This window comes from Simochromis diagramma, unplaced genomic scaffold, assembly GCF_900408965.1.
Source record: "Simochromis diagramma unplaced genomic scaffold, fSimDia1.1 OVJJ01000026.1, whole genome shotgun sequence".
NCBI classification, from domain to species: domain Eukaryota; kingdom Metazoa; phylum Chordata; class Actinopteri; order Cichliformes; family Cichlidae; genus Simochromis; species Simochromis diagramma.
The window spans coordinates 4169393-4195926 of NW_024386985.1; the positions used below are offsets into that span (position 1 = coordinate 4169393).

The 26534-nt window shown below is 40.2% G+C and overlaps 2 protein-coding genes and 2 non-coding genes across 6 annotated transcripts in view; 1 reads left to right on the forward strand and 3 right to left on the reverse strand.

Moving 5' to 3' along the window:
- The window catches only part of rab6ba (RAB6B, member RAS oncogene family a), a 65417-nt gene extending 44255 nt beyond the window's left edge, over positions 1-21162 (forward strand). For both annotated transcript variants that reach the window (XM_040040184.1, XM_040040185.1), the window contains exons 6-8: positions 5905-5998; positions 8245-8311; positions 17235-21162. In XM_040040184.1, the coding sequence (XP_039896118.1) occupies positions 5905-5998; positions 8245-8311; positions 17235-17299 (226 nt within the window). In that variant the 3' untranslated portion in view covers positions 17300-21162. The remainder of the gene's footprint in view (positions 1-5904; positions 5999-8244; positions 8312-17234) is intronic.
- A 2270-nt stretch (positions 21163-23432) lies between these two features.
- im:7152348 (uncharacterized protein LOC559250 homolog) lies at positions 23433-26511 on the reverse strand. Of its 2 annotated transcripts, none has more exons than XM_040040188.1 (5): positions 26398-26511; positions 25031-25137; positions 24268-24760; positions 23914-24018; positions 23433-23830 (listed from the first exon to the last, which is right to left on the reverse strand). In XM_040040188.1, exons 3-5 carry the CDS (start codon positions 24609-24611, stop codon positions 23785-23787), a joined length of 495 nt encoding a protein of 164 aa, XP_039896122.1. In that variant the 5' UTR covers positions 24612-24760; positions 25031-25137; positions 26398-26511; the 3' UTR covers positions 23433-23784. The 2 variants fall into 2 exon arrangements, with proteins under 2 accessions (XP_039896122.1, XP_039896121.1); XM_040040187.1 differs by having other exon boundaries at positions 25031-25245; positions 26398-26463.
- trnap-ugg lies at positions 25417-25488 on the reverse strand. The gene has a single exon. It is a non-coding gene; the product is annotated as a tRNA-Pro (tRNA).
- On the reverse strand, positions 26082-26153 carry trnap-cgg. The gene has a single exon. It is a non-coding gene; the product is annotated as a tRNA-Pro (tRNA).
- Positions 26512-26534: the final 23 nt, after the last annotated feature.

The window sequence follows — 26534 nt, forward strand, 5'->3', positions numbered from 1 at the left end:
TATGTCGCTCTGATCTAATGAACAGATCTTTGTTGGAGAGACTTCTAAATCTATGTGGACACCAAAACTGAAATCAAGCAAGTTTGATGCAAAAGTTAAAATTTAGATCTTGTCAGTTACATTGACCTTTGGTGTTCATGAATGTTGAATTATAAAGGATGATCCGGTGTATCCTCTGATAAAAGAGAATAAGCATTTTTATCAGAGGATTTACCATCATTTGGCCAGATTTGGCTAGAACCGACAACATTGTAAAGAAAAAGTAAATAATGTCCTACCGCAAATTCCCAAGAAAGCAGCCTGCTTTGATGATGGATTAGCTCTGTTTTTCTGTGGAGGGTTTCCTGGAACGCCCACATCTGGAAACCTTCCAACAGGAGAGGAGGTGACCCTGTTTGTTTACTGAGATCAGCCACAGTCTTTTGGAGTTTAAGAGTCAGAAATGTGAAAATGAATCAGTCTGCGATGTGTTCTACAGTAGCACGGATCACAGATTCTGACCTGAGATTGATGCGGTGAATATGACAGTCAGGGTTGATCTTTCCACACAGGAGTGTGGCTGCTCCTCTGCATAGGCCCATTGCAGCTGCTGCTCCATCAGTTTCAAAGTCAATAAACCATGCGGGTTGTGACGCCTTCATGCCATGGCTTTGTAACTGCAGCTGTTGTAGGATGAAAGGCGGGGCATACCTGAGGAGGTCATCAGTATGTTGCAGCCAGCTGATGTTAGATGTTGGACTGAAAAATCTTATATAAATATTTACGCCACCCCAATGAGAAATAAACAGGCTATGCTTATTACTATTATTATTAGTATTATTATTATAGTGATTATGGGGGGGGGGGCTCCTGTATTTGGAGGACTTCCTGTCAGACAGCCTGCTTCAAAGAGGGAAAATTATTGCTTGCTTTAGTGTTTTCATCTGTAGGGACACTTGAGCATCATGAGCTGTGTGCATGAGGGAATTCATTTTTATTCATATTCTATATGAAGCTGCAGACTGTGTCTGTGGAGGAAAGAGTAGGTGAGAAACTGCTGATGAGACGCAGTGTTTAATAAACCTGAGATTGATTTCAAGTGGGCCGGCTGAAAAAAAAAAACAGGGTAGACGTGAGAGGACATGGAGCAGAAATATACGTTAGTGGACAGGAGAAAATAAAGAGAGAATTGAACCATAAAATTACTTTTGTCCTGGTGCAAAAATGTGTTGTGTATAAAATGCAGGCTGGAGATCAATTTCAGATGGTAAAAACTATGTGATGTGAAAATTGAATGAAAATGACCAGCAAGTCTTTTAGAAAGTTACTGCCTTTTTCTCCGCCTTTTTTTCTGAAACCATTTAGAAGTGCAAAACATTTAACTTACCCACTACATGTTATTTATTTATGCAGAGTATGTGTTGAAATACAGACGGAGACAAAGCCTAGTGCAGCCAAGCTGTTATATCAGTTAAAATGACCAAATTGATGATATTATTATACAGTTTTTTAAATTTTGTTTTTGTTTACATAAAAACATTTGTTGTCAGGAAGTCCAAGAAGTACATCCAGCAAACTGTGACATTACAATGTGGGCATACCTTATACCTTAGTAAAATTTTTACCCATGAGTTATCTGCCAAGCTGAAGTTTTGGTGGTTTGCTAGTCTGGAGATTTCAGGTGTGTGTTAACACTATGCTCTAAGAAACTGGAAAAAATGAAAGAGCTAGAACTCAGACTATAAGGGCCTCGGTTAGCATGTTCACCTCATACAAATAAATATTAATTAATTATTCTAGAGTCAAATGTGAGGCAGACTGGGTAATTAACAGGACAATGATCCCAAGCACAGCAACAAATCTCCAAGAGAATGTCATGGTGTGTCCTTAGTATGTCCTTGGTGTGACCCAGTATTTTGTATTTAATCTATATTTCTTGATTATTTGTTATTCATGGTTATAGTTCTCTTGAGGTTATATTTTGTTGTTCTAGCTTCTAATTTCAGTCAGTGTATCTTCCCAGTGTCCGTGTCATGTCTTCTCTGTGCTTTTTTTCCCTGTTCCACAGTTCATGCCTCTGTCTCAGTGTCAAGTCCGCGTCTCTGTGTTATACGTCCTGTTTTACTTTGACGGTCTTTGTCTTGTTAGGTCTGATTACTCCCAGTTGTGCTCTCCTCCTGTGTCTCATGCTGTCTGTTATTCCCTCTGTGTTCCTAACCAAATTCTAGTTCGTAATTCCTGGTTTGTTTTCGTAGTTTAAGTTTCCTAGTATTATACATGCTGTAGTAGGTTTTTCTACACACTGCTTCTGTATTTTGGTTTAGTTTTTGTTAAATAAATAATATAGAATAGAATAGAATAGAATAGAATAGAATAGAATAGCCCTTTATTGTCATTGTACATGTGCAAAGAAATTGTAATTGCTCCACACCAGCTGTGCCGGAATACAATATAAAAAGTAGACAGTAGGAATAAATAGCAAATATATATATGTACATACATGTATACAAAATAAGAGAAAGGCACGTGTGTCATTTGTTGTTGCATTACTTTTACATTAATTCTAAGACCTGATAGGGACCGGCTAATTCTTTATTGTGTCCTGACGTGTAAAACCTTTGAACTGACAGAGGATGAACTTTCTTTTTTTCCCATGATTGTATGAACCACAACCAGTTTGACTGAATGATAAATGACCTCACAGTGCTTCCCATTGTTCCCGCCACACCACTGGAAGGGTCAGTTCCTGTGGGGAAACAAAAGGCTATGAAAAGTAACAGAACTTTGGTTATAAATGGTTATAAATGACCGCTTGCTAACTGGAAGGTTGACTTTGAGCGTGGTAACGAATGAAACGTAAGAGTAGGTTTCTGTCTGTAAACATGGGTGCGAGAACTAAAACCGATCCCCTGATTTACTGATTAAATGTAAATATACTCAGGAAGTCTTTATCTTTCTTTCTCCATTTGTGAAATACAAAACTTTACTGAATGTTGGGTTTTCCTCCACAATCAAGTAATTTTAATGTTATGGCCAGCTTTATTTTAGCATGCAGTAGCAGCAACTTTGACGGCCTTAGAGAGAAATTCCCTTTGGCATGTTTGTGTCTGAACTCTCAGCCTGTCAGTAACTGTGAAGAGGAAGCAGGAGAAAATGCTGCTGATTGCAACTTTCAGAATGTGTCTCGCTGGACCTGTCAATAAAGGTTCATGGCCACAAAAACAACAGGCGAAGTAAAAAAGCTCTGGTTTGAGGTTACACTGAGACTGCGTGGGAGCTGCAGGTCTGCAGTGGTGTATACACACACATAAATTATCCCACGCAGTGTAAGAAGTATATTTATCATCTTCAGCTGGTGGAATTTCAGGTGATGTCTTTATATGTTTAATAAGCTTCAGCTAAAGTGCTTAAACTCACTGAACCTTTTTGTCTTTAATTTGATGATAATTTAGCTTCGGTGCAGTTTAGTTTTTCCTTTAATGCAGTGTGGACGTTAAAGCCTTCCAGTAAATGTTCCGTGGTATAGAAGTAAAGGCTGTTCAGTGCATTAACATCACCTCACCATCCTCTTCCAGCGTGCTTAGGTAAATCAGTAGTTCCAAGCCTGACAGCAGTTTGTTGAAATCAGTGCAGGAAATCTGAAACCCTGCAGGTTTTTAGTGCTCCAGTTTCAACCAGCAAAATCTTAATGAAACAGTACTACATAGTGTCCTATCTCTTGCTTATGTGCTTGGACTTGCAACAGATGATACTCCATAATTGTTACCATTATACAATATTTTACAATGCAAACAGTATTTTGTACAGGAAATTCACTGACAGCTGTACAGACTGTTCTCAGCCTCTTCAGGCAATTTGTGACTAACACTGAATCTTAAACATTTTCCTATGTAATATGTGCACATCATTTTTGTTAGATGACATTTTTTTTCCTTTCAGTTAACTAAAATCATTTTTCCACAAACAGCTTTAGTTTCTAGTTGACTACAATGTCCATGTAGGCATAAGAAAAGCATCAATATTAGTTTGGTGGAGCCATATTTTGGACTACATGTGAATGCAAGCCTTGAACCTGCATTCTTTTTAGGCCAGCAGGGGGCAACTCCTCTGATTGCAAAACCCCCCTTTTTTTTTTTTTTTTTTTTTTTTTTACCTTTACAACGATTTTAAAATAAGTCATTGTTAAATTTTTGTAGATTAATTGAGGAGAAACAGAGATTCATGTGTGGTGATGTGCTGTGGTGTGATGAAATGATTATCAGGAGGAGCACCTCTCTGAGCCGGGCTCTCTTTGTGTTTGTTACTTTGTTTATTCATGTGTGGTGGAGCTTTTCACAGTGCTTAGTGCTTAGGGGAGATAAAGTATGCAGAGTTTAGGTACCGTACATCCCCAGGAGCTCTGTATCAGAGAAATCCAATGTGCATCATACACCAGGCAGCCTCAGCTATGCGAGGCCTGGTGTGAAGACAGGAAGCAGCTCACCACATTGTTTTAGTCCCTTTTTTTTCTTCTATGTTTTTGATCCTACATCTTACCCCCAACCATGTCTTGACATGCAGACAAGAGGAGCTAGGGATCAAATCTCCAATCTTGCGACCTGATCTACCTTCTAAGCCACAGCCACGCCCTGCTGACCCTTGATGTCAGAACTGAGCTGAATAGTTCAGCCTCATTCAACCAGTTGTCACCAAAACTGCTTATCCAATACGGGCACTGGTTCCCTGCGTGCTCTTCCAAATCCTGCACAAATGTGATTGGTCAATTTGACTCAAACTACAAGCAGAAAGCCATAAAAAAATCCACAAAACCATCACTTGTTGGTATTCATTAGCCTGTAAGGCTAATGTCTTATCCACCCTGAGGCTGTTTGGTGCATGTTTTTCTCCCAGCTTCACTGTTAAACCTAAAATCCAAAAGTCTATACATATAAAAAAAAAAGAATCACCTGGTCTGGTAAAGTGTATTTTAATGAAAAGGGAATAATGATCAAATCAGTGCTTTTGTGAAGGGATTTGATTACTGTGAGTGACATTATTATTGGGCTAATCTGTGCCGCGAGAGAGAGCTGATGTCAGTCATTTCGATTACAACTGTAGTGCTTTTCAAGTGTGCGTGAGCGTTGCTAGGATGCCACATATCCCACATCCATCACGCACTTTTCTTTCCAACTGCTTGTCTGATGATGACTAAGGCACCATGTTGTTTAAGTTGGAAGTCAGACAAATGCATCCAGAAATAGTCCCAGAAGCTCTGGTGCAACTCTGTCAGGTGGTGTTATTATGTAAATACGTCTCTAGTGCACTGTTTTCTGTTCTCGCTGCAGGAACTTCTATTTCTATCCCCGAATCTCTTTCTTCTGCGCAAACGTGACGTTACTGAAAGAGGCAGGAAGCGGTAAAATATGAGGCTGCCGTGTTTGAAGCTTTGAAGAGATCAGTCGGATGTTTTTAACGGAGTAAACACCTAACAATGCTTTCTGTGAGGACAGACTGGTCTAGTTTTCCGGGGCCGATTTAAGCCGCTTGTCTTAACGAACCTGCTGGCTGTTGAGGCTGTGGAGTCAGCAGGATTGAGCTGATCTCTCTGTTTGTGTTAATGGACACCTGACACAGTCTCAGTTTCACAGCGAGAGCCAAACAATCGCTGCCAGATTCATTAAAATGTAATGCAAATTGGCTGTTATTAATTTCTCCCAGGACAAAGTAATTAATCACTTTCAGCACATTAGCCAAGCCTGGTGTATCCTCACAGCCTAAAATAATAAGCTGCTAATCGTGCACTTCACAGTGAGTCTCTCTGCAGCATCCATTTGTCTTTGATGAATGTTAATATGACAAAATTAGCCTTGGCTTTGTGTCCAGATAAACAGTGTATTATTATCTCCAATCTGCAGTGTTTTGATTGAAACGACTCTTCACTTACAGGCAAATCACAATCGAGGAAGGCGAACAGAGGGCTAAAGAGCTGAGCGTCATGTTCATAGAGACCAGTGCCAAGACAGGTTACAACGTCAAACAGGTGAGTGGGTTCAGAGAGAGCCTTGTGTTGAGCGTTTGCCATTTCTCCCTGTGAGTGACAGGTGCAGTCACTGAAAAGCTGCCTGGATGGAGGGCAGCTTAAAGGTGCCCCGTGGAGATTTTTGTTTACATTCACTGTGTGCTTCCCTGAGGTCTGATAAACACACAGAAGAGACTTCGTGTCTCATAAAACGGTTTCACAGCCGATTTCTTTCTTAATACGTGATTTGCATTCAACGTGCCTTGCTGGCAGTCTTCAGGTTTCAGTATGTTGAATCCTGGATCCTTAAATAGCATCTCAGGCCTCATCGTTCCACATCTGTAGCTGCATGTGGGAGCATTTTGGCCACTGGCATGTTGGCTTTTTGGAGACAGGAGTGACCATATTATTTAGGGTGGAGTGCTGAGTTGTATGCTAAAGTTTGCTGGCTTGGTTATTAAGCTTGTTATTAAGAGTGTATGGGAGCGTCACACAGACACAGATACCTGCTAATTAGTGCTCAGCAACATCCAAATAAAATCCCAGAATTTCACTCATCAAAGGTGAAGCTCCCACTTCTTGGACAGTCTGTTCAGTACAATTACCCGCACAGCAAGCCAAGTTATTTAATATAATTATTATTTGTTACCAGGCTTATGACCTGCTGTGCCTGTTCCCTTCGCTCATATGTGAAACCACAGACATTTGTCATGTTTTTCTTTTTATTTATTTCTTCATTAAAATACTGTAAGTGGTGAGCTTTCAGTGTGACTGTTAAATAGTTAATTCTGATCGATTAACACATGAACAACAGCACAAACATGATCCAGAGATCCAGTTAGGGATTCCAGTTAGCTTAGGTGAAGCTAACTGGAAAACCGAACTGGAATATGCCTCTATTCCTGTAATACCGTGGCTGAATCATGGCAAAATTCACTTGATGAGGATGGAGTGTTTCTTCCTCCATATTTATACCCTCCATGTTTATTTTAGCTGCAGTGTGTTCACATCCAAAACAGAGAATGGTGCAATAAAGCTGTTTTTTATCGAAAAATTCATTTGTTAGCACTGTTGGTCAGAAACTCGGCCCTGCTGCTGCTACCAAGGCAAAGCTCTGCATTCATTCTCTAAATGACATTTACTTACTAACACTAATGTTTAGAAACGATTTAGGGGTTTCAGATACAAAGAGAAGCATAGCCTGGTTCATCAAAGGTGTTTCTGTTCCTGAACAGATGATCTTTGTTGGAAACAATGACTGTCTGTGAAGTTAATAAGCAGTGAGATGAAGGGAAGCTGCACTGTGTCTGTCAGTGAATGGTGTTCCTGGCGGGCGCTTCGCTCGCCACACAGCAGCGGAGACAGAGGAGGCTATTCTTCACCTTATTTCTGGGCACTAACAGTGAAATGGCACCGCTGAACAGAGCACTGTGAGACCTGCCGAATAAAGGTCACAGTCCTGCCTTTTACAAGCTGCTGGGCTGTGCCAGCCTTACAGCAGAAGGCATTTATTTTTATTACCTATACTGGTCTATAAACATGATTTGTTATCGGGATGTAACTTGTCACAGATTGCCGACAAGATATTTGGGGTCATTTTAAAATGGTGTTATCATTTGCAAATTTGTGACTTTAGAGTAATTCGATGAAGAATCCTCCAACCTGGCCCATCACTGTCAGCTGACTTTTTTGTGTATAATAATTTTAATATTTTTAATGAAATTTTAATGAAAAATTTTACTTTGATATACAATGAATATTTTCTGCCTTACAGGCACGTCCAAATGTGTTACATTTGATGAAATGTTCAGGACTGAAGACATGTTTAGGCTCTGTTATAAACTGCAGCCAAACATCAGTGGCACAATCTAAAGAACAGGCATGGCTCACCCCCAAGCCTCTACTTCATTTATTTATTTTTTTAATAAGGGGTTATCTGATTCGCTCCTTGTCTGGCTTCTCACCCGGATCTAATTTGCCTTGGGAAAATTGCCTCAGACAACATAACTCACATTTTCTGTTTAGATTTCCTTGATGTGGAGTGGCCCAGCTCATATTTTTCAGAGGATTTATTTATCCCTTCCCCAGCTCTTTCAATTAATAATGTAATACTTTAATGTAATAACAATTAATATGCTTTATTTTGTATTTACCTTTATTTTTTGACCCTAATATGCCACCACCTGAGCTAATCAGCAAATGTATTAGGATTAGATTAGACGCTAAGTGTTGTGTGACCCTGTCTTTATTCTGCTCTTGTTTTTCAGCTGTTTCGGCGTGTAGCTGCTGCCCTTCCAGGGATGGAAAGCATGCAAGAAACCAGCAAAGAAGGGAGTATCCTTTAAGCAGCAGGCACATTATTGTTGGTTTGCATGGTTCTTCTCTTACACACCAGCATCTAATGTCACTGTACCACCCACCCTTTACCGGTCACTTCACTCGAACTGTGTTTTTGTTATTTGGTCGTTGTGTGCTTTGCCCCCACCATCCTAGCAGGTGCAGTTAAAAATAAGGGAAAATACAGACAGTATAAAACACTGTTGAGTCACTTGTAGGTTTTGAACAGTCGAAAGCGTCCTTGTTAACATTTTGGCTGACGGCAGACTGCAGACACACACGAGTTCGGTCAGTAAGTAATTCGTCAATGACGTATGACTTTGTGATTTTGCGTCTGCATATGATCACAGTGGATTTTGAATCAAAGAAGATGTGTTTGAAGTGCAGACATTCAGCTTTTATTCATGAGATTTAACTAAAAATTTGCGTTAACTGCAAGTTAAATTATATCCATTTTTATACAATCCCTTGTTTTCAGATTAATCTAATGTTCATTCAAATACAGATGTTTGTTCTACTGGTTCTTTCTCTTTGATATGAAATCTCTTTTTTCCCAGTATTAGTAAATCTTTTATTTAAATTAGGTATTTTAGTTTTAGGGTTTTGTTTTTTTGTTTTGTTTTTTACTATCAGTCACATTTGTAACAAACAGCTACCTTTTTGATTCTAATTAACACATTTCTAATTGAAGTAGCACTAAAATGAAATTGTTCTGTGGGTTGATAACCTTGATAAACTTACATCCATTACAAAATCACATTACAGTCCTAAAACAAGGATCACATTGTGTTTCTGCACAGGTCTGAACTTGAGGTGGTAGATCTTCATATAGTTAGCCAGTCTTCTTTTTTTTTTTTTTACCATATATTAAATTATTTCGCCCGCCTTAATATAGTTATGTAGAGATTGTCTGATAGTAGATTAGATATCCCTTTATTATTTGCACTAATATAGCCTTTATAAGCATGATTAAATCTTTAATTAGACTCAGTCTGTTGTTTTAAATAATAAATTTCCAAGAATTTGGAATTAATTGCATTAGCTATTCAGCTTCTTTTTGTAATTGAATTCAAATACATTTTAAACCCTCCTAAAAAAAAAAAGTAATATCGCGAAAAACTGAGAAAAGAGGAAACATTCTGTTTTCATGCCATCAGTCACCGCACAGGTGGTGAACTCTATTTAATAGACGACTGCCACCCGTCTAATTAAAGTGTTTTCAGCGCGACACTCTCAGGTTTTTGTTTTTTGTTTCATCGCTGGTGCCTGACAGGCAAAGGAGGGGGCGGTCAGTCAGACACTCAGTACCTGCGGTTTTGTCTGCAGTGTCTCAGGTTTGCTCATTTAAACAGTGACAGGAGTCTCAGCCATCAGCTGCATACACCTGTCCTGACTGACACCTCATATCTGCTGCTGCCAGCCGAGCATGTCACAGCTTCACCTGTGGACGGTTTGTCGGGACCTGAAGCATTAAACCCTGGCACAGTACGCTTTTTATTCAGGAAGTAGGAGGACCGTGAATGCTGCAAAACACATGAATTTTCACAGAGTGATTACTGCATCACAGATAGTTCTCCAGACTAATGAATAATAAACTTGTTTGAAAGAGTAATCTACTATTACTATGAAATAAAACACAAACGGCTAATTTATTAATTTATTTATAATTATTCTACAGAAAACAAGTGTTTACAAGTAAGAAGTCACAGCATTAACATTTAATCACCACATTATTACTTTGAAAATCAGCCTGCCTGGGATGGTCTAAGCCTGGGTGCTGGAGAGTAGAGTTTGTCTGTTAAGTAAACCTCAAATTAAGGAGTGCAGTCTAGTCAAGCAAAACTGGACCAGAGCTTTAACCTCTTGAAATACTTGAGTGTCTTTGAGAGTTTGCCTAACCAGTCTACGGGGCTTTTGCCTTGGAGAAAGGATTTCATTGCGTCCCTTGAGGTGTCGTCTGGAGATTCCTGCATGCCTTCAACCGTAGCGAGGCCCCAGTGGGCACTGAACTGGGTCAGAGCTGCCCTTCTGTTCTTGAGCCATTCGGTGGAGGATGCTGGAATCAGTGGTCTTGCCTCGCCCCTGGCTTCACCGAGCGGTGACCTCTAACTCACATTGGGCCAGTTTGCTGTTAAATGTGAAGCAGCTGGGATGAGAATCAGCACCGCCACGTCTGAGGTCGTGATTGAAAAGGGTGGAGTAGTCACTCTGGATTGAGGATGAGTTAAGTTGCTTCCCCAAGTGGAGGAGCCAAAGTATACTGGGGTCTTGTTCAGTTGGTGAAGCCCTTAAAAGCTCTTTTCCCTAATTTTGGCAATCAATTGTATGATATTGTGAGAACAAAGGCTGTATTGGTTGTGGTTTTTACACATATAAACAGATAAATAAGAGGGAACCAGCCCAAGGAGATTGATAGATAAAGACCAACCAATGGGAAAATCTGCAAATATACAAAGATTGACATTTAGCAGCAGCATACAAAGAACAATGATGTACACGATTTCCATAGCCAGTAATAAAACATAAAGCACAATGGAAGACAGCATCCAACCTCTTTAGGTATTGGCCAGGTGCATTCATAAAAAGCAGGTCACCTTCATCCAATAAAAGTCAAAAAGTTGCATGAATCAAGTGTTTTCTCACTTGGAGGGAGAAACAGGATTGATTTCTAAAAAAGTAACTTAGTTTTAGTTTTAACTAGACACAAGCCTTTGAATGTGAGTTTTAAATGACAAATTCTGATCTATAATGATCCCTAGATACTTGTAAGATGTCACCATTTCACAGAGCAGAGCGTTAAAGTGAAGCTGCTATTTACTGACTGAGAGAGGTCTAAACGGTCAGTAGTGGCCGAAAGAATAAATTGGCAGATATAGATGATGTTTTGTCCCTTAGAGATGGGGGCAAAGCTGTCCTTTAGTTCCTAATTTTGTGAATTACATATAATCGCTTTTAATGTCAAGCTGTCACGGGGTTATTTGGTATTTATTACTTTGATACTACGTGGTACTTATTGCCTTTTTATTATTTAATGATCACCCCATTGTTACCATGTTATTTATGAGCTGTAAGTGCTGCTGATTTCATGTAAGGATGATTTTCAGCATTCTGCTTTCTGTGAAAATTCACTGCATGTTTTCGTATCTGATGTTAAAGGAGACAGATGAAGCCAGTGAGACAGATTTGGCTGTAATTTTCATCAATAACTACAGAGAGCCCTCAGGCAGTCTGGGTTTCTGCTTTCATTTTTACAGTTGTTACTTTATCTGATTACATTTTTATACTCAACAGTGAGGTAGACTATTTCCCACATTTCTCTTTCTATCATAGATTTTTCGGGTCAAGAAAAACTAGCAGTTTTCAACCTAAAGTCTTCAGATCCCGTTGCTTTTTCAGGCTTTGTAAAGTCATTTAAATTTCCCATCATGGCCTTTGTTCTGGGACCTCCTGTTCCTTCCATGTGCGTAAATCCCAACACAAAGTAGAACGAGCATCTGTGACAACACATATGACTTTAATTATGTCAGATGCAGCCTGAGAGGCGATGGTGGGGGGAAGGTGGGTTGCAAAGTGGGATGCACGTCTGATCTTTTTCGATCTTTAGAATAAGGATGGTGATATCAAGCAGAAAAAGCCTCAAGTATTTGAGTTTTAGATTCTTGAAGATATTTCTCATCTGAAATACGTCTGCAGTTCTAAAAGCTGACGGGGAGTCGAAGGAATTTAATTTACTGGAGCTGTCACTTTGGAGGCAGGCCTGACATCACGTGGTTGTGACTTGTTGCCCCACCTTACCATGATGTGAGATACTAAGGTCACCCCGGTTGAGGTGGGAGCGGAGGTTGGGAAGGGATTTCAGGACTGCGTTATATATATGTGGCTGATAGTTGGTGTCATAGGCCACCACATCTATTCATAGATGGCCGTTCCAGTTGGACATGGATGGCCTCCTTTACTCATCACACCATCTGTTTTCTCTGTTGATTATGTGAACATTTCCATGTTCCTCTCATCTTTAATGGCGAATCTCTATCTGAGTCTTCTTTGATTATTCTTAAAATTTGTCTAGAACATATTTCGTGTCCATCTATGACATGTTTATATTATGGAACAGCTTAGAAAGGCACAAACCTGTCTGTATATTTATGATCTCTCAAGTCACACTGTATATCAGGACAGAAAGTAGGATTGAATAATATTGTGGTGAAACACTGGCGAAGCAGGAGTGTCAGAGATATTCAGGTGTGCTATGTGGAGGCTGCTGTAACGTCACACTGCCATCTTCATGCAGGGATGCACTGCAGAGATCTAACGAGCTCACTTCTTTCTAAATTTCTTAAACTATGATGAGGAGGAGTGATTGCAGCATTAAAGTGTACATACAGCCACCTGATGTTTGTTTTAGATAGGCTTGAAAATGTGTGAATCATAATATAACCCATTCTGTGTCCTAAAACTGCTAGCAGAGGTAAACACAACCTGGCACCCAGCAGACAGAGCGAAGGAAACATTCTTTTAATTATGCCTAAAGCTGAGCTGCATTCACAGTTTCTGCTGCTAATGTTGTCATAGGCAACTAAGTGAGCAGTCTGTGAATATGTTCATGCAGCATTGCTCAGAGAATTTCATTACGTTTGTGCTGGTATTAGCCATGATGTGCCCGTTCTTCTTCAAATAAATAAGAAATAATACCACACGTACTGAAAATATTTCTCCTGTAAGTTTGTCATCCTGTGGAGGTAAAAGTAACCGTAGCAACCGTATGAGAAGCGTAACCTGTGGTGGAAAATGCTTTTTAAACCTAAATTCGTCAACAGAGTCAACAAACATTTTATGATGTGTTATATGAGATTTATCTGGAAATTATTTCCTGGTCCCCAAACAAATGTCCAGAGGATTTACCGTCATGTCTGCTATGCTAGCTAACAGCAGTAGAAACTGAACTTTCATAATAAGAGCCCTGGTATTGTTGTCTTGACTGGATGTCATGGGATGAATGGTGAGGCCAGTGCAGAAATCCTGCAGAACTGCACTCTTTTCAATGGCCAGCAGAGGGCAAGTCGTGAATTCAAAAAGAAATCAGGCCTGCAGCACCTTCGCTCTGGGACCACAGTAAACACTTTTATAATGAGTTTATGCTGCACAGGGAGCTGCTTAGTAAAAGCTGTACTTTGGAAAACACACTATGACTGTATATAAAAGATGGATGTAGCTTCCTAGAAAAGTATGTTTATTATATAAAATATGGTAAAAAAAGATGATAAAACAGGAAATGCCTCAGAGGTTTGCATTTGGTGTCTCTCAGGCCTCGCTAGTCGAACCCAGTTTAGTTTTTACTAAGAGTTGTTCTGGTGTTATAAACTATCTAATAGATTCGGTAAGCTAACAGCACTCTGAGGTCCTTGGATCATTTCTTTATTGCAGCCATGTTTCCTGTTTTAATGAAGCATTATGGATGTAGGGTGCGAGCGGAGTGAGGTGGTGCGGTGATGGATGACAGGTGATGACAGCAGCTTTGTGGCTCTGCTGACACTGTCACTTAATGGAGCAACTCCTCTGTTATTGCATTGTGAATGTTATTAATCTCACCGGGAGAAGGGCGCAGATAGGCTGAGACTAGGATACACGTGTGGAAACTGCTTTTATTACAGTTGGATATTTGTCTTCATATTAAAGTGGTTCATCTCCAACTTCAGATTTTTAGTTTTGGATTCTTATAAAAGGTGCTTTGCATGAGTCACTGCTCCAAATAATCCTTACTTACTTAGTGTTTGAAGCCAGAGACATTAGAAGGATGACACAGCATGTCTTATTCACACGAGCACTTTTTTTCTACATCTGAGTGCTTTCTATCTAACGCTCACTCTCTGATGAATACATCAGCAGCTTTTGGGACTGGAGCACCCAAGAATTGAAACACAAATCTTCGGATTAGTAGATGACCTGCTCTACCTCCAGAACTAAAGCCACCCCGATAGATTTACATACAGAAATGTCCAACTTCCGAAAAGTATCCTAAAGTACATGCTCAGTACTCGGTTGGGACTCTGCTGAAGTGTCACTCACGCCCAGATTGCTTTGATAGCAACCTTTAGCTCATCCATGTTTGTGGGTGTTTGTCATCGTCTCCTGTGTTCTTTGTGGGGTTCTGCAGTAGTCCTGGCACTGTGGGCAGGTGCTGGGAGAGGAAATTGGCATCCCCATTAAGCTCATTGACAGATGGAAGCATGCAGTGCTCTTAAGTCTCCTGATGGATGGCTGCTCAGTCACTGTAGACCAGTCAACACCAGCAGATGAAATGCACAAGTACTACTTTTTTTTTCTTGGCTAACCATATCTATAAAGTGAATTAGTTCTACTGACAGAGACATTTGTATTGTTCGTGTATGAATCGAGCCCTTAGTGAAACTGCAATCTAGTGTAACTTTGTGTCTGTGTAACTTGTTGGGGGTGGAAAGCTTTCTAAAGCTTGCCTTCATTAGCTTTAATTGGTAATCCTGTACATGCTTCTTTTCTTTTTTTACATCCTGGAGAAAACTGAAATGAAAGTTAATTCAGGCTCAAACTTTGTCCATTTTTAATCTGAGTATCCATAATCGGAACAGAAGAGATGACATATAAATAACAATTTGCTGACTCAAATGGTAAAATGGGAATGAAACAAATCAAATCAAATACTGAGTGAGCAGAATGAGCTTTAGCTTTGTGGATTTCTTTGAACAGTTTGTCCCTTGTTGCCTTTAATGGCTGGTTTTAAATTGGGGCCAGACAGGTCGTGCTGATTTATGCTGGATGTCACCTGTGCAGTGCAGCCTTCTGCTCTCTTCCTGAGAACAGCTTCCTGTCTAATCACAGCGCCTCATTACCGCTGCGGTGCTGCAGATGGGGAGAGTGAAAAAGGTTCTTGACCCAGATCGAGTGCTGGGGTCATCCATGTTTGTAAGAGAGAGAGGAAGGAAAAAAGAAATCGCATCAGACCAGGATTATTATAGTTTTTATTTTTATTTGTTTTTTGTCCTTTAACTTGAGTTTATTCCCAGTTTCCAAAGTGGCTTTGTTGGTTTCAGTTCAGTTTTCATTGTTTGTCACTGTTGCTCGGTGTGGAGCACAGGTGTGGCTCACTGAGCTGGCGACCTTTGTGCCAGAAGGTCACAAGGGCTCGGGTTTGATTCCCTCGGCCACTTAATCTGTGTTGTTCTAGCGGATAAGCAGGCTGTGAAAATTTACCAAAAACCATAAAAACTTCAAAAAAATTGTAAAACAGACAATAGCTTTCATTCATGGATTTAAGTTTAGAGTAACTGTCTCCATGTCGCCAGCAACAGCAACTCTTTAAGATTTAGGTGAATTTGCAGCTGATTCCAGATCGAGGAGGCTGCAGAATTTTACTGCTTTTATTTTTCCAAATTCTCCATGATAGACAGTATTTACTGCCTATATATAAACAACATCAGCACTATATTTAACAGCAATATAGTACAACAGAAGTAGAAAGTAATGTGAACATTTCCTACAAAGCTGGTATATTTCAATCTGATTTTAAGCTCTTAAACAGATATTTGGAGCTGCTTTGACCAATCCCAGCTAAATTTTTCAGTATGCTTTAGGGACAGATGTGTCCCCACCTGGGTTCCAGGCTCACTGGTGACTCTGGGTTGGATGAGCGGTTAGGAAACAGTTTACCAGTGGCTCATTAACCACTGCCAAAACATGCACACACGCTTTTCAGGCAGCTAAAATATTCCAGTTTGATGGGGCTCATTTGGTTTGGAGATGTTGGCAGCCTCAGTTTCCAGATGGGATCCAATCCAAAGGGGAACGTTCCTGTATATGTTGCATTTAACCGCCGTCCTTGAAGTGACACATAATGACATGCAACCATTAAATATAAAAATATACACACCTGAACTGCTGCCTGGAGCAGTTTGGACTGGTATCTGTCAGCCACACTGGGATTGTTTCTTAAATCACCTGCATGGAGTATATAGGTCACAGTTTTTCAGGCCTCCTTCTTACACATGCATCATGTTCAGCAGAACAGTAATTAGTAAGTAGGAGGCTGCTGCTGCTGCATTTAACAGTAGGTCATCATACAGAAGCACTCAGTCATGGTTTACTTTTGCCTCCATAAGACAAAGGAGCTCATACTGACCGGGAAATAGACAATAACAGCTCACCGGCATTGTGGGAAAAATCATTCTGACTTACAGAAGCTACTCATTAACACGCCTTTGTGCATCAGCTTCCATTTTCAGCTGCTAACAATAGACGAGAGGTTTCCTCGATGAGCTGGGTAATGCCAGCCTCATGAACAAAACACGTTTGTCAAATCTCAAGGTTCACCATAACACCATGACAGGTCTGCCCGTCCAAGAGCGAGTCAAATTCTTTACCGATTCTTTGACACTGAGTAACACAGTCACATAGTTTGCCTTTTGCTTGGTTAAAAGGTAATTCTTCGTGTTGCATAAAATTTTCTTTAGGTGTCTTGGGGAACGATTTTTGGATAAAATGCATCCAAACCTCATTTGTAGGTTAATTGAAACAAAACTTGAAGCTAAAACAAGGCGTGAACAAGCATCTTAGTTTAAAAAATATATATATATAAACCAAACTTGAAGCTGAAAATGAAAGCTGAAACAATATTGTCCACATCAAAATCTAAAATCAAATCAAAATAAAGCTGAAAGTTTCTAGTTTTTGACATTTATGACAATGAAAATAAACATTTTTTTATAATTTTTAATCGTTATTATGGTTATTGTTATTATTGTTGACTCATGAAGAACATGTTCAGTAAGAATTGTTGATTGAAAGCTAAATGCAAAAAACAGCAGCATCTAGTGGTGGACACTGGTAATGCAGGCTTTTCCTCTTTAAGTCTTCATGTTCCCAAAGGTTCCTTAATCTTCTTCTTCAGTGATTGACATCAAGTTGGACAAACCGCAGGAGCCCCCGACCACTGAGGGCGGCTGTTCCTGTTAATGCTCTGCACCCATCCTGAGGGGGAAAAAAAGAAAACATCATTTACACCACATGCTTGTTTTGTTGCTTCCTATTGGTTAACCGCAGTTGACTTTGCACGTTGCGAATCTGGCCTCCTCACCTGACGACTGGTCATCGGTTGGAGTGAGCAGTGTGTGGGTTTGGTTCGAAAGTAGCCTGGTTTTATTAACAAAACTGCCAAGTTTAAAAAAAAAAAAAGAAAAGAAAAATCCTACAACTTGCTAAAAAAGGATGTTTGTGGAGGAGAGAACACCAAGTTGCTTTATGTGTACATTTTTTAAAGAGTTTCCCCAGTTTCTTTTCTATTTTTGTATTCAGGGAAATCTCTCCGGAAAAGAGTCATTCCATAAAAATCAGTCGATGCCTCCCACCTGGCCCCCTCTGTTTTTTTCTTTTAAGTGTAGAATAACATTAGTGTTTAAGTGTTAGTTAAGTGTTACAATAGCATTAGTGTTTAACACATACTATGAATATTTTCTGAGTTACAGACCCCTAAAGTACATTTTTTATTTCACCTTACTGATTTCTGTCTGTTATAAAAGTTCAGGAGATGAAAAAAGCAAATCAGTGTTAGGCTGTCAACATGATAGGATCTGTAGAGTGACAGAAATATCATTGGTATTTCTAGTAATTCAGTGGAGAAATTAAAAAAAGTGAGATATGTGGCTGATCCAAATAAGTTATAGCATCTGAAATGTGACTTACATTTTGATCTTCTTGTTGTGAGTCCTCCTGTGATAACACGCTTGAATGTGGCTTGTGAAACAACAGTGGTGTTGTTATGTTCTGTGAAATGGGTTAAACATGTCAGCCTATATAAGCCTGAAAATATTCATAGTCTGAAGGTAGAACTCTGCATGACTTCAGTAAATATCTTGAAGTTACTGTACATACACAACGTGCTGACTCTGAGGGAGCCAGGTGGGAACTTTTTAAGATTTTGTTGATTTATTTTTTTGTTGTTTTTCTTTTTCTTTGTTTTCTTTTTTGTTTTTTATGGAATGACCCAACAAGCTCTGTGTGTGAGAGCTGGACAAGAGACGGTAGGCTTGGATATTTTTTTATGGATGCCACTGCTGTTATGGGCAAATACAGAAATCCCCCAAACTGTAACCACTGAAAACTTGTGTAACTCCTAATAGACCTTTTTTTTCCAACTTCCCTTCTGCCCATAACTCAGGTGGGATCCATAACTTGGTGTTTGAGTCATTACAGGACAAAGCGAACTTCTCGAGTATCTAATGCATGCCTAGTTTTTAAGCATAGGTACTGTTTACCCGTGTACACAAGTTTGAATATGTAAATGGTAACATTACACCCCTGACTCAATGCACTCGGATGACGACTAGTCCAAGTCTTTTTTTTCTGTCTGTTTGTTTACGAACTGGATTTGTATACTTGACTACAGGATATGTTTTTGTCGTGTGTGTGTGTGTGCGTGCGTGTGTGTGGGTGTAAACGTGTGCTTTCTGCATCGGCAACGTTAGAATGCAGTCACATAGAGGGCCACTGACAAGTCGCATCATCCTCGCCACATTACGGCAACTTCGGGGTCACCGTTTTCACCTGTCAGCTGCTGTTGCATTGTGTGGTATCTTGGTGTTTGTGATTATGATGCACATACAGTGTACTTACTGTAAGCGAGCAACGGAGGATCAAAGCCCTCGCCTTGGGTCACAGAGGACAGGCTAAAGTTCCCTGATGACCGGTTCTGTGTTCAAACCGACCTTTAACATTGTAAATCAGTTTCATTCCTGACAATAGACTAATTTGCACATGTAGACCTTTCAGGTTAATATGAAGTTATGAGAAGCTTCATGGTAAATGTACAGTCACTTAATTCAAAGACATTTCTGATTGTCATAGAAACTGTCGTTTCGTGTTCCCACTGAGATGAGTTTTTTTTTGTTGTTGTTGTTGTTTTTTATGTTTGTAGTATGAGGATCCATTTGTGCCATAATTATGTTCACACAAAGACACACTAAGCATTTGTCAGCTGTGTTTGCAATGCATGCAGTGCAAACAGGCTTCCAACAGAATCTTGAGGCAAATGATTGCAGCGATTCTGTCGAGCGTGACTGTGAAGCGACGTAAAAACTGCTGTCGGTATGATGGTGAAAAACCAACCATGGACAGACGTTGACTCTGGCTTCTCGTAAAATAAAGATGCAGTCAGACTGTCTCTTAAACTAATATAAGATCATCCATAGTCCAGTGATGAGGTGAGGTTGCGTCTCTTTCATTTGTTTTTTTGATCAAAGTCTAGAGCAAAGTCAACTGATGATTATTCAGTGCCAAAAGTCTGCTGAAGTTCTATAACCTCACCTGATCATTATTTTTCCATCATTTATGCTACAGAGCTGGCTTTTTAAAAGATTTTACTGTGTTACATGTCAAAATGCTCTTCCCTAAAAGCTCAGACTCACTTAGTATTTAATTCAGTTCAGGCACAGCCGACTGAGCGAGAGCCCTTCGGTGTCTGTGCAGACGAAGAAAAAGTCACAAGTTTTCCCTGGATGAAGGATCCCTAGCTTTTGTCTGGAGATCTCTTTTAATTTTTCTGCTTTGAAAGCACCCGACAGTTGGTGCTCCTTTACACGCCTGTGGCTGCAGTGCAGGTTTCAAGTTTCGAGTTTTATCGTCATATAGAGGAATGGAAAAATCATAACCAGCAATGAATGCCCTGTACTTAGAGGCACACGAGTCCGATGCCCACCCTGCAGCCGAGGTGGGTCAGCAGAGATCTGCTGCTGTTGGGCAAAAACACCCACTAGTCTGGGACTGACTCTGCTCCAGATGATGCCATGACGTCATGTGTCTTTCTATTTATTTTATCCCTTGTAATAAGTATAAATCCTATATTGGATGAGGCTCTCGTCTTTTTTAAGTGCTGCTCTGCTTGTCTCTCGTTTTTGTGAACAGACATGAAAGTTTAAAAAACGCGGCCAATTTTTTCAAATCCGGTAAAACGAGCAGGGCGACTTTTCGGGCATGTTTTGGCCACATAGACAGCAGCCGTACAAATGTAATTTTGACACCAGTGGATCCTCATACTAGCACCTAAACTGACTGCTGCCGTTTATATGATGCAAGGTTGCAAACGGCTCTTAAAAATGTCCACAATCGTAGGATTATGTGGCGGTTGTGAAGTCGGTCAGAACACTACTTTGACTTGTCTTTGAGGTGAAATCTTTCCTGCACTTTTTAAGAACATGTTTTAGATTTAGAGTGACGATGTTGATGTTTTAGAAACATGGTTAAAAAATAATAATATTTACTGTGTCTTAGAGTAGAATCAAACATGTAGGAATTGTTCACGTTCACACAAAAAAAAACCACACAAAAAAATAAATGGGGGAGCACTCTGGTGAAAGCTAGTGAACCTTTCTAACCCACATAATGAGCCAAATAATAAGACTAGTGAGAGACGGGATTGGTCAAATATGGTGGGAGATCTGGACTGGAACATACTGTTTTGCAGGTTGGATTTTAAGTTTGAATCCCTCAAAATGAAAGTCTTGTAATGTTTACTCTCTTTGTGTTGCTGCCTCGTGAGGAGGGAGGTATTTATGTTTCAAATCACAGCAAAATGATTGATCATTACACACTCACACACTCGTATTTATTCCCCTTCGATATAAAAGTCCACCTTTGTTTCGTTGTTTCCTGTTAACATTTCTCCTGAAATGGACCAAGTGATGCAGCAGATGTCTTGTTGGGGGAGGCGTTGTGTGTTTGAGGATGTGGGGGGGGGGAAGCCCTGTGCTCTGGCTTTCCATTCACACTGTACAGAAATCTAGCATGTCTCTCCAAATGATTAATAAAGATGTCTTATTACCAAAGTCATGCATGGGACTTTTCTTAAATAAACTTTACTTCTTCTTTTCTTTCTTCCTTAGCTTTGGAGGACCAAAGCTGTAAAAATCCAAAATAAATGAAATAAATAAAACATTTTAATAAGATTTGTGTGGGGGTGCCTCCCAGGTGGGGGCTTTCAGGTATGTCTTACTGGAAGAGGCCCCAGGTAGGCCTACACTGGAGATAATATCCCAGAGGAGCTGAAGGAAGTGGTCGGGGAGAAGGAGATCTGAGCCTCTCTGCTTGAATCACTGCGCTCATGAACTTTATAAACGGCTGAAAATAAGATTAATTAAAAAATATAATTGCAAATACAATGTATTTATATATATTTTAAATAATTGCTACCTGTTTGTATCTTTATACTATATTTAGTTATTTTAATTTTATATTTTTAATAGGTCATTTATGTATTTCTTTATATAATTTTAATTTGACAGTTTTGGCCATTCGTACTTAGCCAGAGAAAAACCAAAGACTATATAAAAGATGGACATGGCTGTCATCGTTCTTGAAACAAGGACGTAGAGCTGCTGTAAAACAATCTGTAAACGGTCAGAGCATTTCCAACCCAGATCCAGTCCCACCTACCTAAAAATAAATAAATAAATAAATAAATCTTAGTTTAAGTCTTTGTTGGCAGCCTAAAAAAGCAATGATACAGTAAATTAAAAATTTCTTTTTGTATTACTAACACAAAATATCAAAGGTTTCCTTTATACACACTGGATAAAAGCCAGACTTTCAAAAGGTGTCTGTCTTAAATTTTAACCTTTTGAAAACTACAACACAAAAAAATATGGGACGCAATAAAAACCCTGAGATGATTGGATAATGCTAAAACTGCTGTACTGTCATGACTTTAAGCTTGCTGTTATGTGCACTCTCTCATTGTGTAGGTCACAATAAGGAATTATTGTGTCAAGTTATCACACGTGTCGTGGCATGCATGGTTTCTACTTTGACTCAATAACGATTATCTCCAGTTTCTACTCATGACGGTTTGCTGATTTCATTCCTGTTTCCAGCTGTAAAACAGAAACTAAATGGTGACTCTTTCTAGGCCACCTGTGCAGGTAATAATGTAGTGTTTCAATCACAAGAATGAAAGTTGATCTTTAATTTGTTTAATTAATCCCAGACGTATTATTCTGTACTGCGAGTGTTTGTGTGAATTCAGATACTCAAACAGGAATGTACTATTGTTTGCAATGCAGTACTGAGGAAATGATCTTACACCATGACGTTGTTTCAAAGTTTCCCCGCTGGAGCTGAAAATATTTTTGCGGCTCCGGGGTAAATAACTGCCTCATTAATCAGTCTGACCAAAGAAACCTGCAGATGCTTACGCGGGCCTTCAGTTTTTAGGTTGGTGTAATTTACCACAGTATTTAATTCTGATGCTAGGCCTAAATTATCCTCCAGGAAAAGTGTAATTTTATATTTTAGCATTCCAAATCCGACTGAAGTCAGTTATCTACATTATCCCACCACTGCTGAGACAATCTGGGAGTCGTTTCCTGTTCTGTTCAGCTTTAATCTTGGGGATTACCACCATCAGGCCTGCACTGAGAGCCAGTAAATACATTGCAAAACTGAAACTGGTTCTTTCCCATATACACAATCATGCGTGTGCGTGTTTGTTTGTTGCTGCCTTCCTGATACATTCCCGTCCAGCCCGCCCCCGTGGCTGCCAGCTTGTTTTGAACTTGGAAGCAGCTTCCTGTTTGGCAGTCATTTAACACTTAAACGTGGGAATATGGTATCTAAAGGCAGAATAACACACCGCCTGCCAATACATGACTAAGAGTGTGCAGGCTAACAGTTGAGTCCAAACCAGTGTGACAACTAACAGATTTTCAGCTCCATCCAAACAGCACTGACCTTAATGTGACTGAGACAACAAACACATCATAGTCCTCTCAACGTATCTTCTTTAAAATATGTCGGGCGGGTTTAACGTGCACATAAGGTGGAACAAAAAGAAAGTGATGATCCAGTTTGCAGATATCATTGAACGTGGAATATGTGCCAGATGCTCGGTGAATGGAGTTTTATAATCCACTTTCGTGGTTGAATGAGTCTTTTGTGGCAGGTTTTTGTTGTGCGTCTTCTCCACAGAAATTATATTCAGAAATCCCCTCCTGGCTTCACTTTTTTCACTCACTTAAATACTTCATGTGTCATAAATGGTGCATGCGGTAAAGGAGGAAAGCTCATGATTCTTTCAGATGTCAATAAAACCCAATGGAAACTTGTTTCAAAAATAGTTTTATTAAATACTTCATGTCCTAGCTATCATAAATACAGAAAACAATAAGTTATGATGGCTATTCAGGAGCTGAAATGGAGAGGGGACCATCTGTTCTGAGGGGGTCTAGGTCTACGGGTGTTAGCCGCTCTGGGACAGCTGAACTAAATCCCACAGCAACGGCTGGGAGAATTAATCCTAGAATAAATAATGGGGAGACGGAGCACCTTTGGCTGAGGACAAAACCGTGTCCTGACAGGATCACAAATGAATCCTCCTCCCCCAGCGACCACAGCTTCCCTTCAAAGTTGTGTCTTCTCTTCCTGAGAGCGGCCACTTGTCAGTTTTCATATTTTTAAAAAGTCTCTTCTGTTGAAAGTCTGCGCCAGGATTTCATTTCCCTTTAAGATGAAACAAACAGAAAAATTTAAGTGATCATTTTTACTAATAATCTGTAAATAAAAGCTACAAACTCAGGACGTACACATTGCTGCCAGACACGATTCTCTCCTGGTGTTGCTTCGTCAGACTGAACCTCCTGAAGAACGTGGGCAGTTTGAGCTTCGCTCTGGCGGATCTCGAGGAAATGCTGAAAAGAGAAAAGACTCTCGTGTCAGACTGGGCTTTGGGAAGAATGCTGTAGAGCCGAGGCGCTAATGAGAAGCTGTGTGGACAAATGGACTGCTCGGCACTAATGTGTAAATGACTCGGTATGACAGGAATTTTATATTCAGCACTCCCTCCAAAGAGGTTTTGTTCTCATTTTCTGCCATTTAAAACATTTACAGTCCTCAACTTCCACGTTGTAATGTTTAAAGACTCAAAATGATAAACCCACCATTCTCCTTGTAACTGTTTATCTTCTATCCTCTCCTGTGCAGCTGTTTGCTTCTCTCCGTCCTCCTCTTCCTCTTCTTCTCTTACGTCCACATCCTCCGGTATCTGGTCCCACAGCTTGCTGTTGACCCACAGAGCTTCTCGAAGAGCTCGACCTCGGCCTATGCAGGTCACCCGGCGACACAAAGGGCAGCCCACGGTGAGCAGACCGTTCCTCTCCGTTGACATCCTCTCCAGACACGAATCGCAGAAGGTGTGCCTGCAGTGGAGCACCCGGGGGATCCTCTCCACCCGGGAGTAGGGCAACAGGCAGACGCTACAGTCGCCATCCTCACAGAGAACCATGGTCAACCCCGACAACTTGTGGACTGAAGGATTTTTCTACAAAATCTAAATTTTTAATGGGTGTGAAAAGGCTTTCTGCAAGTCCGGTGTTTAGAAACAATGGTGAAGATGATGGCTCCTGCAGGTCCCAAGCTCACCAAAGTGACTCCCTAATACATTAAAAAAAACATTTTTATTAGCTATTAGAAGCATTGTTGCATCAAATTTAAGTTACATTTGTAGTTAAGATGTCCAATTAAGATCTAATAATTTAATATTTAAATAAAGGTTAATCTGGATTATTGTAGTATTGATGTTCTATTCCAGACAATGGAGCTGATTATAAAGGACAGCAATATACCAAAATACACTACCATCTACTATCTTATGCTGATTTGAAAGAAAAATGTTTCAATAATAATAATAAAGAGTGTACTTACAGCTGGCCTTTGCGTGTAATTTATTGTCCGTCTTTGGCTGCACAGCTCAGCCTCTCTGCAGTAAATGGTGTCAGAAAGCCGGCTCGTCTGCCTCCTGTTAGGAGTGTCTGTTGGGTTTGTGGGGGCGGAACAGAAACGTCTCTAGCTCTTTCTCTTTCTCACGGCCCCATACCCACCCAGCATAACAGCTGGGGAAGCAGAGCGGCTGGGACGCTCTTTGTTCAGTGTTTGACAACAGGCAGGTGGAGAAACGGGGAAATGACGCAATGGAAGGCGGGTGTAGTCAAACAGAATAAGTAATCTAGTTAGCTTTAACATTAAAAACATCCTTATGTTTTAAGATAAATTGAAAAGGGTTGATATTCTTCAGGAAAAATAGAAAAGGAGGGCTCGTCCGGGATTTGAACCCGGGACCTCTCGCACCCAAAGCGAGAATCATACCCCTAGACCAACGAGCCAGTTGCAGAGAGTCCCGTGGTAGCGTTTTTATATGTTAACACATCCATGGATGTACTTAATCAACAATCATCGTGTCACTATAAGAGAATATAATCGCAATCTCAATATAAGGACTAACGGATGTCAGCAAATTCCTGAAAACTGTTTGGACGGAATCGACGTAAGAAATATTTTTCCTTCCAAAAATACAAATGACCACAAAGAGTAGGGACCCTACACTATTTTCTTGGTTTCTACCGTGACTGGCACAGCATATAAATCACCGGTTCTGAGACCGTCCTACTTTGGCAAATCGTCCTATACGTACGATAATTTGAAAGTGACTTCTGATAAACCGTAACCATAACCCTAATCATAACCATAACAAATATTCACATTGGCCTAAAAAAATGAAGTCAATTTGGGGTTTGTGTTTTTGCGCACGCGCAGCGCATGCGCAGAAAGCCAATTCAGACACCAAGCCAATTCAGAAGTGAAAACGCGCATTAGCTTGAAAACTGGTAGCAGTGCTGACCACTTACGTAGACTCCACAAAAATTCACTGCAGATGTTTGAAGTAAATATGTCAACAGTCCTTAACGGTACAAAAATTGGGCTCGTCCGGGATTTGAACCCGGGACCTCTCGCACCCGAAGCGAGAATCATACCCCTAGACCAACGAGCCACGTGTTCATAGGATGTCTGACAATATCCTTTAATCTTCTAAGAAGCCAACAAGATGATCTATATTATGATAATATTTGTTAAAAAATCGTTACAGGCAACAGGGAATTTCCAAACACGAACTTTCATAGCTAGGCGTGTGGATAACAGGTCTGTTTTGAGTATTTTAAACAAGCTGCTTCCTGTGCTCTGAAGTTACGTACAGCGTGTTGACATCACATGCAGTGGTGGAGTTACCGCCATACCTCAGGAAGCGCGCTGTTCGGTTGTGCAGTGTAGTCCAGCTAGTGATGTAAACAAATAAAGTTGGATGAGTTGACACGGACCAGCCACAGCCAGCAGCTAACGTGAGCTAACAATGCTGTAAGCAGAAACCACCTCC